This window comes from Ornithodoros turicata, chromosome 6 (genome assembly GCF_037126465.1).
Source record: "Ornithodoros turicata isolate Travis chromosome 6, ASM3712646v1, whole genome shotgun sequence".
Classification (NCBI taxonomy): Eukaryota; Metazoa; Arthropoda; class Arachnida; order Ixodida; family Argasidae; genus Ornithodoros; species Ornithodoros turicata.
The window spans coordinates 12,913,727-12,927,937 of NC_088206.1; the positions used below are offsets into that span (position 1 = coordinate 12,913,727).

General features: G+C 44.6%; 1 protein-coding gene across 1 annotated transcript; it reads right to left on the reverse strand.

Moving 5' to 3' along the window:
• Positions 1 to 298: 298 nt before the first annotated feature.
• Positions 299 to 14,023, reverse strand: LOC135399118 (transmembrane protein 214-B-like). The gene is made up of 16 exons (XM_064630833.1): positions 13,855 to 14,023; positions 13,453 to 13,634; positions 13,223 to 13,370; positions 12,690 to 12,824; positions 11,793 to 11,875; positions 11,537 to 11,642; positions 10,359 to 10,440; positions 10,148 to 10,295; positions 9,289 to 9,390; positions 8,110 to 8,201; positions 7,904 to 8,042; positions 2,782 to 2,917; positions 1,829 to 1,913; positions 1,596 to 1,764; positions 544 to 695; positions 299 to 463 (listed from the first exon to the last, which is right to left on the reverse strand). Exons 1-16 carry the CDS (start codon positions 13,991 to 13,993, stop codon positions 331 to 333), a joined length of 2,031 nt encoding a protein of 676 aa, XP_064486903.1. The 5' UTR covers positions 13,994 to 14,023; the 3' UTR covers positions 299 to 330.
• Between the last annotated feature and the right edge of the window lie 188 nt (positions 14,024 to 14,211).

The window sequence follows — 14,211 nt, forward strand, 5'->3', positions numbered from 1 at the left end:
TTTAACTATCCACCCCAAAATCGACTTTTCCACCAGATATCACCCGATTTTACTGTCTTGTGGCTGCTGAAATAAAACCAGATTTTAGCCTCCCCCTCCCATTCTCAAAAAACAAAATCCAAAACCACTGGGCCCTAACTGCACTATACTATACTAGATTTCTATTCTTTATGTGTGGTAATTTTTTGTATTATGCACACCCTCTACCGATACAATGTAACCCCTCACAATAAGGACAGACTATCGTGAAGTCTTCCGTTTGAAACTATATGGATGCCGGCATTTGACAGAGCCGCCATTAAGTGAGTTAAGTCAGAGTTTATTGTTGAGTCAGTGAGGAGACGCTCCCATGAGGGGTGCCGTTTGTTGCGCGAGCCAGCGAAAGGCTGCCCCAGCATAACCTTGTAGAATGTCTGCGGCCTCAGCTGCCCTGGCGGAGAGCTTCTCGGGTGACCAGGATCCCCTGCGCCATAAAGGTTTCAACATGTTACGGCGATCCGCTCGTTGCGTCCGTCATGGGGCCTTCGAATTTCTTCTACTCACGTGAGCAAATTCTCGAGCAACCACTTGTGAGCAACCTGAACCCCGACTTGCATGTAGTTGAAGCACGTGACCAGTGCCGCTCCAACAACCGCCCAGAGTGAGTGAAGTACTTTAAGCACTTCCTCCAGGAATACAGGCACTCTGTCATTTGCCTGTGGAAACATTGGCAATCACTAACTGTGAATTTCGAAAAAAAGAAGAAGAAGAAAAGAAAAGGAAACGCACAACTGCGCTTCTTGCAATTCTGTATGGCGTCTCGTGAAGTAAGCTGTATTTCAAATTCTACTGGTCGATTATCGTGCAGCGCAGTGTAGCTTAGTGGGCCACTGTGGGTCCAGTGTAGGAGCCAACAAAATAACCAATGAAAGGAGACGCACATTGTACTGAAGTGACCATTGAAACATGTGCAGCTTTTCTGCACTTTTTTTCTGCACACTGCAGCTTTTCTGCACTAGAACGACCAGTGGAATTAGGGATAAAGCTTACTTCATGAGGCACCACAGAGAACTGCAAAATGTTCTGAGGATTTTTTTTTCTCTCCACATGGAATGGTGTTGCTCGTATTATAGACCGCTTGAGACTGAAATGACTCTGGAACAGAGACGTCCCGAGCCAATTTTGAGCCATCCCGAGCCAATCAGAGCCAATGATCATCCTTGGTCAGGATGGACATCAGTGTAGAATTTACGCATGTGCTCTCCTTTTTAGCTACGTACGTATGACCTAATATTCTTATTTTATTTTATCAATCATTATAATTACGAAAAAATTATAACTGAAAAAGAAAAAAGTGAAGAGTGACTTAGAAAGGTTCTTCCCTGAATCCCACAGTGAAAATTCTCCCAGCTCTTAATTTTTTAGCCAACTTTACGAATTTCCGAGACCCCCGCCGTCCAGCGCCCCCTCTGGGAAACGCCAGAGGTGGCAGCCCCTCTCGCACCCACCTCAAAATGGCTCGGGGGGGGAAGACCCCTTGGACAATCAATAAGCCCTTTCTCTAGTGCATGCTACTTGGAACAAAACAGTATCAACGAATACGAGGAAAGGCTCACCCACTGCAGAAGCGGAGGCACATTAATGCACAGCCAGTCTCGTACTGGCTCCAACTTGTTCCATGCAATCGTGGCGTACTGTAGAACAAGTTCCTGAATATTTGCCAGGTGGGGTCCCAGCACAGCGGCCACACGGCTGTAGTAAACTGGGACATTCGCTTCTGCCCAGCTGGAACAGAATGTGCGTACATTTAAAAAGGTAGTTCCTTTACAATGTACACTATAGTACGCACCGGTACCCCTGCTCGACGTGTACCCTCGTCTTTTCCCACAGCTCAGGTGCACCGGCATCCTTCAAAAACCTCGCTGTGTGTGACCCTGCAGTACACGAAGGTATGCAGCAAGGAACAGCAATGAAACATTACATTTTGGCAATGTCTCATCTCATCTTTGGAATGATTGTATTTTTGTCATATGAATGATCAGTGCTGAGAGCAAGTACCTGATCGTAGCTGTAAGCACAAAGTGCTATCAGGGTGTCTACCAAATTGCAGCCTTAAAATTGCCTGGCTCTTCCAGGTTTTCACTATTTCAAGCAAATTCCCTGACCAAAACAAAAGGGAACTTGGCGCCCGCTGCTATGTTTTGTTACAGATCATTTATCATTTATGGAGAAGTGCTACTCTCGGCAACATTGCTGCGACGCAGGCGCTCAAACACTGATCAGCATTCACAATTTGCTGTGCATCGTTACGGCACTCGCCTGCGATTGTCCCTGACTGAAACTGCTTCTTGGCAAATTCCCTGACAATTCCTGGTTATACGACAGTAAAGCTGATCAATTCAGGAGAGCCATATTGCTAATAAGCACTGGTGTTTGTAGCATAGTTCATGTACTACTTCGTATATAGTACCTAATATCTGGAGGCCTAACCCCGCTCTGCACAGAGGCCGAGTTCATACAATCGGACTAACTTGTGTAGTCCCAATAAACTGCGGTAACTCAAAACTGTCACAGTAAACTGTGCTTACTTGGTCGTGGTTGTTTTGCAATCGGGACTATGAGCTTTCCACTCTTGGTACAATGAAGTATTCAATAGGGCTTTATTAAGTAGTTGTAGCTAACTCAGTAAGGCTCAGATCATTGGTTTATGAAAATAATGTAGAATCATAAAAAAGAAGCTATGAGACAGAAGTTAGAAGTGGATTTAGATGTGGATTTAGAAGAAGTAGCATCTCGACTTACTTTCCACAATCCCACCATGTAGAACGAAGACATCATATGCGAGGGCCGCACTTGCTGCCATCAAGGCCAGTGTAAACAGTAGCCAAAATATTGATGACACAACGCTCCTCTTCCGCCTCATCTTCTTCTGCAGAGCCTGGAGAACAACAAGTAGCAATTAACGAGTCTCACAATATCTTCTCCGCCTCATCCATATCGGGGGGTTTGAATCTGCCATGAGACAGATTTCCACCTCAAATACAACAATATAAGTCAGTACCCCATCTTCCTCCCGATCACTTCCACGAACAACTCTTATCTCGTGTACAAATGCTGCTATCTGTACTATACTTGCGCACAACAAACAAAGTCCTAGTTGCTGCCATGCGGGCTTGGAGCAGAGCTTTCTGACAGATTCTCCGCTTATGGTTGTTTCTTACACTCAGTTGTGGCTACGATCCGCATCATTGTCTCTGTGCTTCAAGAATGCATCAACTTGTTACCTAACTAGTGGACAATGACATACGTGCCGTTCTGTGCTTCATGCTATCAACCGAAGTTTAAAACTTTGAGCAGGACATCAACAGCCTTTCTATGTCATGTGCCAGGTATTGCATAAGCAAGCTTTTGTCAGTGCAAGATAAGCTTGGCAGGATGCCGGAACGTGCGAGGATTATTTCCTGCAAAGGGTAGCCCATGTTCTTCCACCATTTGGATATAGTGTTACAACAGTAATGACATGTGTATCAAGGCTGTGTCAACCCATCAGGTGACCAATGTGTTTACTGTTGGCCGACACTGTACCCCTTGCCTCTGGGTGATGCTAACCTTGAACCTGATAAGCAGGTGCGCATAAAACATCAACTGAGATAAACAACGTAGCTGATTTCAGTTAATTTAATTGAAGAAATGTTAAAAGACTGTACAATATTGCATATTGTATTCATTATTCATTATTATTCATTATTAGATATATTCATTATTAGACAGCAATATTCATTATTAGAAATGGAAGTATTACAATACAGACAACACTTGATAGGTTACTAGTAATTAGCGCAGGATCAACATCTCTATCTACAGCAGTGCAGAGCAGGAAAGTCATGAAGTTGTTAAGAACAGAACATGGGCAACAACTGCATGGAGCATATTTTACAACCGAAACGAGCAGCAGCCAGACCACGCGTCCCATAGGCGCTTCTGGCCACGCCAGGTCAGTTGGTCACGTTGCTCGTTGCTGGTCATGATCCCAGTCGCTTGATTTGTGATACTGTAAAAGTGCTTAATTTTGTGGTCTTCGTAATTCGCGAATTTGTGTGGAAGCGCGTTTCAGGAATAATTTGCGGAACCTTATTTCGCAAGTTCGTGTGGAAGCAGGAGCAGAAATCGCGGCATCAGAGAGATCGGGGGTTCGTGACACTGCCGGCAGTGTCACGAACCCCCAATCTCACTGACATCCCGAACTCCAATCCCGTGACAATGACATACGTGCTGGTTTTGTGAAAGCAGGTATCTGCAGTGTCAAGTTATATGGTATGTTAATAGACTACTGATGTTGAAGTGGCCTCTGAGAAGAACAAATTTGTGTGAATAAAGATCATCAAGTATGTCGATTTGTCTTTGTGGAGCTCATATCGTCGCAAATTCTAATGCCCATTCTTTTTCATCCCCGCTACCAATATTTTGCGGAACCTTAACTCCGCAAAAAAAGTTCGATCGCAAAATTCACGGGGAAAAAAAAAGCCCTTGCGAAAATTTCTATTCTCACAGTATTAAGTAATCACAATCACATCATCACACTAAGGATACGTGACGGTGGCGATAGTGTGCTGGAAGCACGCCATGATAAAATATGACAGCCAACTATTTATTGTTTTTACTTGTCGAGGTATCCAGTTTCAGTCACATACAAATACCCAAGACACCAAAACCAGGACTCAGGTAATCAGACATCGTAAGTGCACGAAACCACGAAGAAGGGCGACACACACACGAAGCGTACTGTCGAAGAAGTTTGACATTACAAACATATTGTCTAAAAACTCTCTAAAATTTTATTTCTTTGTCTATTATGCCACCGACGGAAATGGCTCCAATCCTCCCCACTTTTTGACAAGTATAAATACATACGCTTAAACGCATAAATACACTTACGAGTTCGTCCGCGAGTTTGGCAAGTTCCGCCCAGAACTACTTCATCACGTCTTCATTACCACCCATCTTCGAGCGTTCAACCTCGAATACGGTCATACCTCGAACCACGCCTTGAACACCTCGAAGTGGGCAGCTACGTTTTCTGTTTATGTGCCATGGTCCACGTGCTCGCCGTGCTGTGTATGTCACTGCCGAAATTTCTATCCCGCCAGATATGAGCCACATGAGCGTTTCGGCTGTGCGCCACTGCGCCTATTGTTCTGCCGTTCGGCAGAACAACACAGAGAGCAAAAACAGAGCAAAAAAATATTTTGCTCTCAAAGAACACACGTGCCATGTGTAAACATGAAAGAGGAGAGATGACAATGACAAGGCATTTGCCTCTAACTCCATCTTTCAATTTAGGCTCACAATGCACTCAGAACAGCGCCTACATTTTGCATGCAACGGTAGCATTCTGAACCTGAATAATACAAAAGCTACATCTTGCTTGAAAAGTTACTGTTACTGGATGGGTGAATACCTGTACATCAGTAATTTTCACTCGGGGTCCCGCAGAACCCAGGGATTCCGCGAGCCTTGCCCTGAGGATCTGCGAATCTCTTCCGCGCATTGTTTGGTACCCGCGAGTTTAACGTGATCGCCTACCAAGCCTCGCTTCAGACAGCCTTGTTATGGGACCGTGCTTGACATTTGATCTTTAGCATGGGGATTGACATAGAGATCACAGGACCAGGTTGCAGCGGCTGACAGTCGTTGCAAGGACTTCCAAAGATGGACATTTGCTCAACAAGCAGGTCAACCCGCCAATTTCTCGGCGCTTTTGCTTTTATCTTGTGTTTTGAAAGCGTTACAAGCACTTGCAAAGTCAGAGCTACTTCGTACACGTAGGTAGGAGCTACTCTCCTATCTACGTGTACTTGGGATGTAGAAGCATCAGTGGCAACCCACAATGCGTTATCTGTGGGGTGTTGTGAAACAGTTGAATGAATCCGGCAAACCTCAAGCGATATCTTGTGACAAAACAATAAACAATTCAATAATTTTTAAATAATAAGAATTAAATGTAGTAGATACAAGTAATAAATAATAAATTTCAAATAATTATCTAATTGAAGAATAATTAAATATTTAATTAAATTTGAAACATCATTTGTTACTCGTACGACCATCTAGTTCGCTCACCCACTTTTACTTCTACACAGTTTCCCCCGTATACTGTAGTAGGTTCCTTGAGGTTGTGCTGGCACGATCACGGGTTCCCTCAAATAACAAAAGTTGAGAACCACTGATTCCACATAATATATCACCTATTTATATCTACGTCTGCTCTACCGGAATGGTTGCTTTGTGTCAAACAACAACAACAACAACTTTATGTTAGGTGATGAATGGGGTTTGTGCCACAACAGACGATTTCAGGAGATCCTAGTGCTCCTTGCACACGCATTGCATCCTGTACTGAGGAAGGGAGAACTGTCCTTCATGTTTCATTTTTGCTGACCTTGATTCCTTGTGGACTCTCGGCCGAAAGAGAAGGAACCGAAACAGCTTGGAGGCCTTCCCCTTCTTTGTTATCAGCAAGTTCCCATAGTTCAAAGCGGCGCTAAGCCCTCTGGGATTTTCTGAAGCCACCTACAGTCGTGCCTCGTTAGTATGGACACTTTTGTCCCGACCAAAATTGTCCATACAGCGAAACGTCCATATTATCGAATACCAAGGAAATAACACAAACAATGCTGAAGGTTTATTGAAAAATTCTCGAATGGGTGTCTGCCCTTGAAGGTATACTTCGTTGCACATTACCAAAACGTCGGCAATACGTACAGCCTGCTGCTCATTATCCTCAAAGAATTGAAGAGTCGCCTGTAGTCCCACCTGAGTCATAGCAGACGTGACAGTTGGCTCGGTGTTGCTGAAGTAGTCGACACCAGAGCCCGACAACTTGCCTTGACAACTGTACCGCCTCTGTTCTCATAAGCTGCCGAGCAACTGCACTATGTTTAACTACAGGTACAACTTCTTGCACGAGGGTCAATCGATAGCGGACGTGTTCGGAACAGTCATGACATCATACAGGATTTTACAGGCTCTTCACGTCCACAAATAACCCCCTTTCCTCTTACAGTTCTTGTGGACGGTTGCGAAGGAAAGGGCAGAGCTCCCCACGCAACGAAACGTCCTACTTTCAAAAGTTCTCCCGTAGAATCTGGGGAGAGGTTTGCCGTCCACACCGATACCGTACATGGTAACGAGACGAAAATACGTGGGCTATATATAGTTAGGGAGTGACTTTTTCGGGTTAAACCCGATTCCGCCCGGTTATTCCTCCCCCGAACTGACCTCCGACCAATTCGGGTTAAACCCGATTTCTCCCCGAATTCTAGTCACTATGAAATCCTCAAGTGACGTTTCCACTGAAGACGAACAAAGGTCGCCACGTGTAACGCATGTAAGAACGGGTCACTTACGTTCCCAGCAATACACCCATGTGTGTCAACACTGTCTATGCCTTCGAGGATTACCGCTGGAAGGTCACGATCCCGCAAAAAAACAAAAAACAGAGATTAGGAAATGGCTTAATAGACAAGAGGAGAAACAAAAACACCAGATAACACCCGAAGGCACAATTATCGACCGATTTCTCCCCGAATTACAGATTTAAAAATAGCGCCCGATTTTTACCCCCCGAATCTGAGAAAGGCATTTAACACGAAAAAGTCACTCCCTATATATAGTTTGTGCCTTGCTCGACCAGCCATTGTGCGAAAAGCGAGTTTCCATATTAACGAGACAAAGATGCATTGAAAAAGTTTGGCCCTCACAAAAACTGTCCATAATTCGAGTTGTCCATATTAACGAATCACGACCGTATTCACTCGCAGCTCACATGTGCAGCAGGGCTTTACAGCATTTGTGTAGGGTCTGACTTGTTCGGATTATTCGAATGATGACAGAATGAATGACAACAAAATCGAGTGATGCTCACCACGCAGGCTGCAGAGGCTGCAACATGTTCTTGAGCATTGGAGTTGTGGAGTGTCAGTGCAGGTAACGTGTCCACGAGGAGTTTCCTGGATGCCGGCGGAAGTGCCTCCCATGTCTCACAGAGGTGCTCCAGCAGCAGTCTAAAGATAATTAAAACATCTTGTACTCGGAAGTCCTAGAGTCCCGTAATCTTTCGATATTGTCTACCTAGATTGCGCAAGGTGCTTGGGGTAGAGCTGCTTCCAGACCACCACACACTGTGGGTCCACTGCAAGGCACTCTATCAGGCTTCCCAGGAGCTGTAAGATGGAGCCCCAAGTACACTGTCTTTAGAGCCCCACTTTTATCCCTATTTTCGTCCCCTACAATCGGGGACACCAATTGGGGTCGGTATGCTCGTAAAAAGTAGGTGCGCCACATAACCGTTCGTTGGCGGCTGCGTGCTCCGAGGAAAGTAGACTGGGGAGCAATTACTTTGGTCCTCTGGTCTTAAAATGTACTCCCCCACACTGCAAACTGTGCCTAATTCTCGCGTGACCATTCTGCGCATTTAATCCCAAAAAGGGCTGATAGTTGCAGCAAGGCACCTAGTTGCCAAAAGGATTAAAACTCCAGGTAGTACTGTGGCCTATACTGTCCAACTGATTTCACGAGATTTGTAGCAGAAGGAGAGAAGCCTAAGAAGTGGATTTTACTAAGAAGTGCCTAAGAAGTGGAAGTTTACTCAGTATGTAAATGAAATGGGACATGAAAAGCATGCTTGCAGTCATTCTCAACACTTTCTGTCTGATTGTCATGACCTCATGAAGTCATGATTCATAACAGAAGTGAGATAATATACCTAACAAAATGGGCACTCGGTGTACACTTCCGCACACTTTTGTAAACAAAGCCGTTCATATTGTCTTTTACACATTATAAAGTACACAAACAGGTACTTTGTATTGCATTACCACACAGGTGAGCCATGCCTATTCATAAATTTGCAGATGTATCTCTCAAATTTTCCCTCGAGATTTGCACAAGGTCTTAATATGACTGCTGCAAAGAAGCGCCATCTTTGGAAAGAAGTTTAACATGCTACGGAATTTCAAATCTGATGATAAATTAAGCAAATCCTGTACCTCAGGAGGCCAAGAGGCCAGTAATCCATCAGCAATATAAGTACGCTTGTACAATCCCGTAATATACACAACCCCGCATAGCCCGTATACGTAGCTACGGGCTATAGCTACGCCTGTAGCTACGTAATGCATAGCCGTGTGCATGAGCTTAATCTATTGGCCCAAGCTCGGATTTTGTTTGCTCGGGACCAGGCACTTGCTGCAAGAACCAACTTGTTTATCCAGCAATAACTTAACCAGCAGATGACTTTCAAAAACCCACCTCACGGCGCATATCTGGAGTCGCTGAAGGAACCAGCCTTCGAAGATACGACGGGAAAAAGTGACGCAAAGTCCGTTTCCTTGTATCGCCGTAGCTCAAAGCCTAAAATGAGCAGCATAAAGACTCTGAACAAAACTATTACTGGGATCCACGGAGAAAGGAGACTAGGAGGTGAAACATCACTCTCTCCCGCGACCAGACAATGTATCAGGAGCAATGCTTCGGCCCACAGCGCCATACTGTTGAACGAGAATCCAAATCATCCAAATCTTGCTGTCATGTGATGCCGTCGCTTGCCCGGCGGCTGTCAGCATGTCTTGCTCGGCAGCGTAGCTTGGCGGTTTGTGTCCCGTAGTGCCTCATTGTGCACGATGTGGCAGGATTGACAGAAGTAGCGCAAAAGCCCGCGACACAATAAAAGCACAAAAACGTAAAAGGCTTCTGCCGTCGTCGGCTCAACACAACAGAGAGCCGACAAAACGGAATTGTTTTCTGTCGATTGCACTGAACAAGAAGCCCCATGTAACTGGCACATGTGATGTTTATTATCTGAATAAACATCCTTCACATTCCTCAGTAAGTTACCATTCGTAGTAGCTGTCGTACGACTCACAAAGAGCACTGCTTTCCCATAGCTCTCCAGCAAAAGCGCAAAACAAAAGCACCGCTGCGCGTCGCTACCTGTCTGGTCTGCTTTTTTTCTCCCTCTCCCAACATGACCTTCTCTGGTCATGCACCCGCACTTGCTTCTGTGGGGAGTTTCAACTCCTAACCCTCTTTCTCCGTGCCGAGATCACAATATACTGGGAGCACAACGACGACCGTGCTTAATCGTCATGATTTGTCTTATGAAAAATACCTTAAGGCGTGTGTAGAGTGTGCGCAGTCTTTGTAGCTGTGGGCGTGCGAGGCTCGCACCTTGGTCCCCATAGGCAAGGTCCAACAAAGGAAAGACCTGACGAATTCCCAACACTTCGCTTACGCCTGGGCTTCCTTCAGGATGGCGCCTTTTAAGTGTTATAGACAGTGTTAGAAAATAAGTACGCAACAGCCTTCAGCAGCAGTCTTACGAAAGAAGGGCCTCCAGGATGTCGAGCACGTAAGCTGTGAACGCACGCACTCCTAGGACAGGAAGCACCAGCTCCAACCACACTGTACAAGGAGTACAATTTCAAATTAAATCCAACCTGAACCCCTCCTAGAACGCTCAAATTTTTGCATCTACATTCCACAACGTTTCAGAGATTTGGGCCCACATCCAATCCACGTATCCAGCGGAACCGACCCCGTCTGATCCTTGATTTCAACAAAAATATGGCAACTCATCTCATTTTTGCAACAAAAAAATCAGGTGCAGAGGGGAGTGTATCCTTAGGGTCCTGTGTTTTTGAGCTTGATGTTTTTGAAAATTGGGTGCTATTTCAGGGACCGTAAAACAAGGTAAAATTGGGCAATATCGGATGGAAAAGCAGATTTCCTGGAGGAAAAAAAAAGTGCTTCTCACGTTTTACATGAACATGAGGTGCGGAACATAACGTCCTTTAGTGCCGGTATTGGTCGCGCTGAATTTGCACTTTGCCAAGTTGGTTTTCAGGTTTTTTTTCGGGTTTTGGTATCTTAAGTGACGATGATGCAAATCGGTGGGAAAAAACAGGCTTTACCGAGTTTTACCCAAAAACACAGGGCGTTATGTATCCTTATACCTTTATGTTTTCTGGTTCTATGTTTGTCTATTTTTTTCTTTTTTTTTACAATATTGGGGTAAAAAATTGGGTTTTATGTCAGAAGCTATAAAATATGGCAAAATTGGAAGACAGTATCATGAAAGAGTAGAATTCTGTGTGGGAAGTGCTTCTCGCACATCAGATGACCACGAGATGGAGAGCTGCAATACTGGATGCACAGTGCTTAGTGCTCTCCAGTGCTCGGTAAAGGTGAATGAATTTACACTTTGGCAAGTTCCGTTTCCAGGGTTTCTCAGGTTTTACCCTAAGTGCAAATCATGCAAATCAGGGGAGTCAAAAAGGATTCCACCAGGGTTAACCCTAAAATATAGAGCTCGAAGTATCCCGAGCCATTTTCTAATAATCGGGCCCATATCCGTAAAAATAATTTTTAGGGCTTACACATCAGGTTGCATATTTTTGATACCTGCCAATAAGCACTCATAACGGTACACCAAACGCATCTTGCATTGCTGTCGTGATGGGTGTGATAAAAATAAGGTTGTATCCAAAACGTTTTCTACCTGAGAGTCCAAGGGGTAGACTCTGAAGACCTGCTTGAGCAGCGGCCCAGAGTAGTGCCTGGCAAGCCGGTTGGCGGTTTTGGTAGCTTGTGCGAAGCTCCCTCAACTGCACGTAGAATGATAGATGTTTCAATTCAATTTTTTATAATGCGGATATTCAACATCTTATCGAACAGCATCGGTTTCCTGAACAAAGCAATGTCGTTGAACGAGATGTTGAATACCACAGTGAAACGGAACATTTTGTATAGGTTACCTTTGGGAGGGCATCCACAACTAGGTGAGGATACTGGCAGGCCAAGAGTTGAAGGCATAACCGGTAACCCCATACAGGTTGGCCTGCATGATACCAGAGAAAAAGGTTTAACGTAACCACATAAAAAAGGTATAACACTCTACAGTCAAACGTGGCACTTCTAGGGACACGGCTCAATTTCACACACTGGATAACATGTGTTGATGCAATTTTGAACTAAAATAGCAGTCTTGGCCGAAGAGTTATTAAGCAGTAGTAAGTCAGTGTGTAGTGAGTAATTAGTGAAAAGTATGTATGGAATAATGAGTAAGTAATCACATGCAAGGTTGTAGTGGCAAATGGTCTTCGATAAAGATAACTTGCTGCGTAGCTAAAATTTCTAACTATCAAAGTAGCTGACAGCGAATGTTCCTGTTTTATAAATTAGAATCATAATTTTCTCTTCCAAGCTCAACCACAGCTTGCAAACACAGCAGCCTTAAGGCGACAGTTCTGACAGAAACACAAGCTACAATGCTATTACACGATTTCTTATTACATTAAAAATTGGCACGCAAAATTTTTCGCAATATTCGCAGACGATTATTTACGACTGAATTTCAATGCTAGCAGCTTCTCTTCCGTGACGTCGCTGTTAGCTGCTTCCCATATCTGTCCCATGAAGTTCTGAAGCTACTGATTGCCAACACAAATTGTTAATTATGCTTATTTTTGCCTTATTATTGCTAATTATGCTTATGTTAATTATGTTAATCATATGTAATTAACAATTTGCAACTCTCACGATGTAACTTCGTTACACACATTCATTACAGTCGCACATGCTGCGATATGATCCACATTAGCCAGCCTAGCCGCAGAAGTGCTCATACCAAACGACTGCCCAATGTTGTATACCTTTGGTGATCCCTTGTAGCAAGTTCTGTAGACAGTGCTCGAAAAAGAGACTCAAAATGGCCTCATTTCCGCACTCTTCGAAGGAGCGCAGAAGTGCTTCTTGAACCTCCACATTCAGCCCGCTCAACGGGTGACCTGCAAATGAATGTGTGTTACAGTGAGGCCTTCACATAATTGATTGACAATGCGTAAAATAATAATCTCATAGAATCGCTACTTGGTTCTTAAAAGAAAAAAAAACTTGGTACTTTTACGCATGGATGACGACGCGAGATTGAAAGAAAATTGCACATAAAATACTATTGCACACTGCTGTACCTCGGCCTGTCATCTCTCATACCTCAGGAGCTTAAACCCACACAATTTCTCAAAGCTGTCACCCTCCCCTCTGTCCCCTACACCTTCCTGCTGTCCTCTCTCCATCTGTCCACGTCTGTATGCCACTCATAGCCACAGTTGCTTCGCGGCGCCAACACAAAATTAAAAAAAAAATTAAAAATAAAAAAAGCTGTCACCCCTTGGCATATACAGACCTGAGAGAACAGAACTTCCAGGACGAAGCGGCTGGTTTTCCAGGACTCCATTCAAGTAGGCGGCCAGATCTTTCAACCACACAATGGGATTACTTGGAAAACGATGCCGAGTAGAAGCCAGCACGTTGTCGATTTCATCAGCCTTCAGCTATAACCAGATCGCAATGTTCAATACACATCACCATCTCACTTAATATGTGATCCTGGGAATGATTATTCTGACAGTTCACCTGGCCGAGAAGGTCCTCGTTGCCGGATGCCTTTTTCTTCTCGTCCTTTTTCTTTTTATGTTGTGAAGCCTGACCGGAGGGTTGCTGTTGAGGACGAGCCTTCGGTTTCGGTGCAGGTTCCTCAGCTTTGGAATGCTCTTCAAGGAATGCATCGTAAATTGTGGCGCTCTCCTTCAAAGGCTCTGCAACGCAAAAACAATCCCGCTTTTGTAAATCAATTGCGCGTGCTTTGGTATACACTATATCATCAGTACTCCTCAGCCCTAAGTTTGATTGCGCGACGTTTTTACTCTATTGATCGTCGCAATACACCGCAAATCGACTCTCGGCGAGCCCGGTCAAACTGCTGACCCAAGTTGCCTGCAGAGTGACGTGTCATGTAAGACACATTCCCTCGCTTACCGAGCGGCACTATCTTGGGCATGTTTTCGGCAAGCTTCTTCTTTTGATTTTTGGAAAGCTTCCCAGTCCCATCTCCGTGCCCGTGTCTATTTTTTCCAGATTTTCCACCAACCACTTCCCACTGACCCGAAGACGCCATCGCTGTTTGATGCAGCTTTTGATATTGCTGCTCGCTCTCTGTCTCTGATAGTCATGTGGGCCACGTTGATGTGTACCCTCTACTCCGCTTCCTGTGGTAAATTTTGTAATTGAGCTATTTTTGTGATATAACATTTCCGTGGGGGAATATTAATGTTTAAACCATGGTTTAAACGTTTAAACATTCGGTTGGGTAGCAGTGGTGGCAGCACCTGCGCC

Coding starts and splice junctions, on each gene's coding strand:
- LOC135399118 (XM_064630833.1), bottom strand. CDS start 13,993: ATGGCGTCTTCGGGTCAGTGGGAAGTGGTTGGTGGAAAATCTGGAAAA. Junction 13,635..13,854: donor GCCCAAGATAGTGCCGCTCG/GTAAGCGAGGGA, acceptor TTTGCGTTGCAG/AGCCTTTGAAGGAGAGCGCC. Junction 1,765..1,828: donor CACGTCGAGCAGGGGTACCG/GTGCGTACTATA, acceptor ATTCTGTTCCAG/CTGGGCAGAAGCGAATGTCC.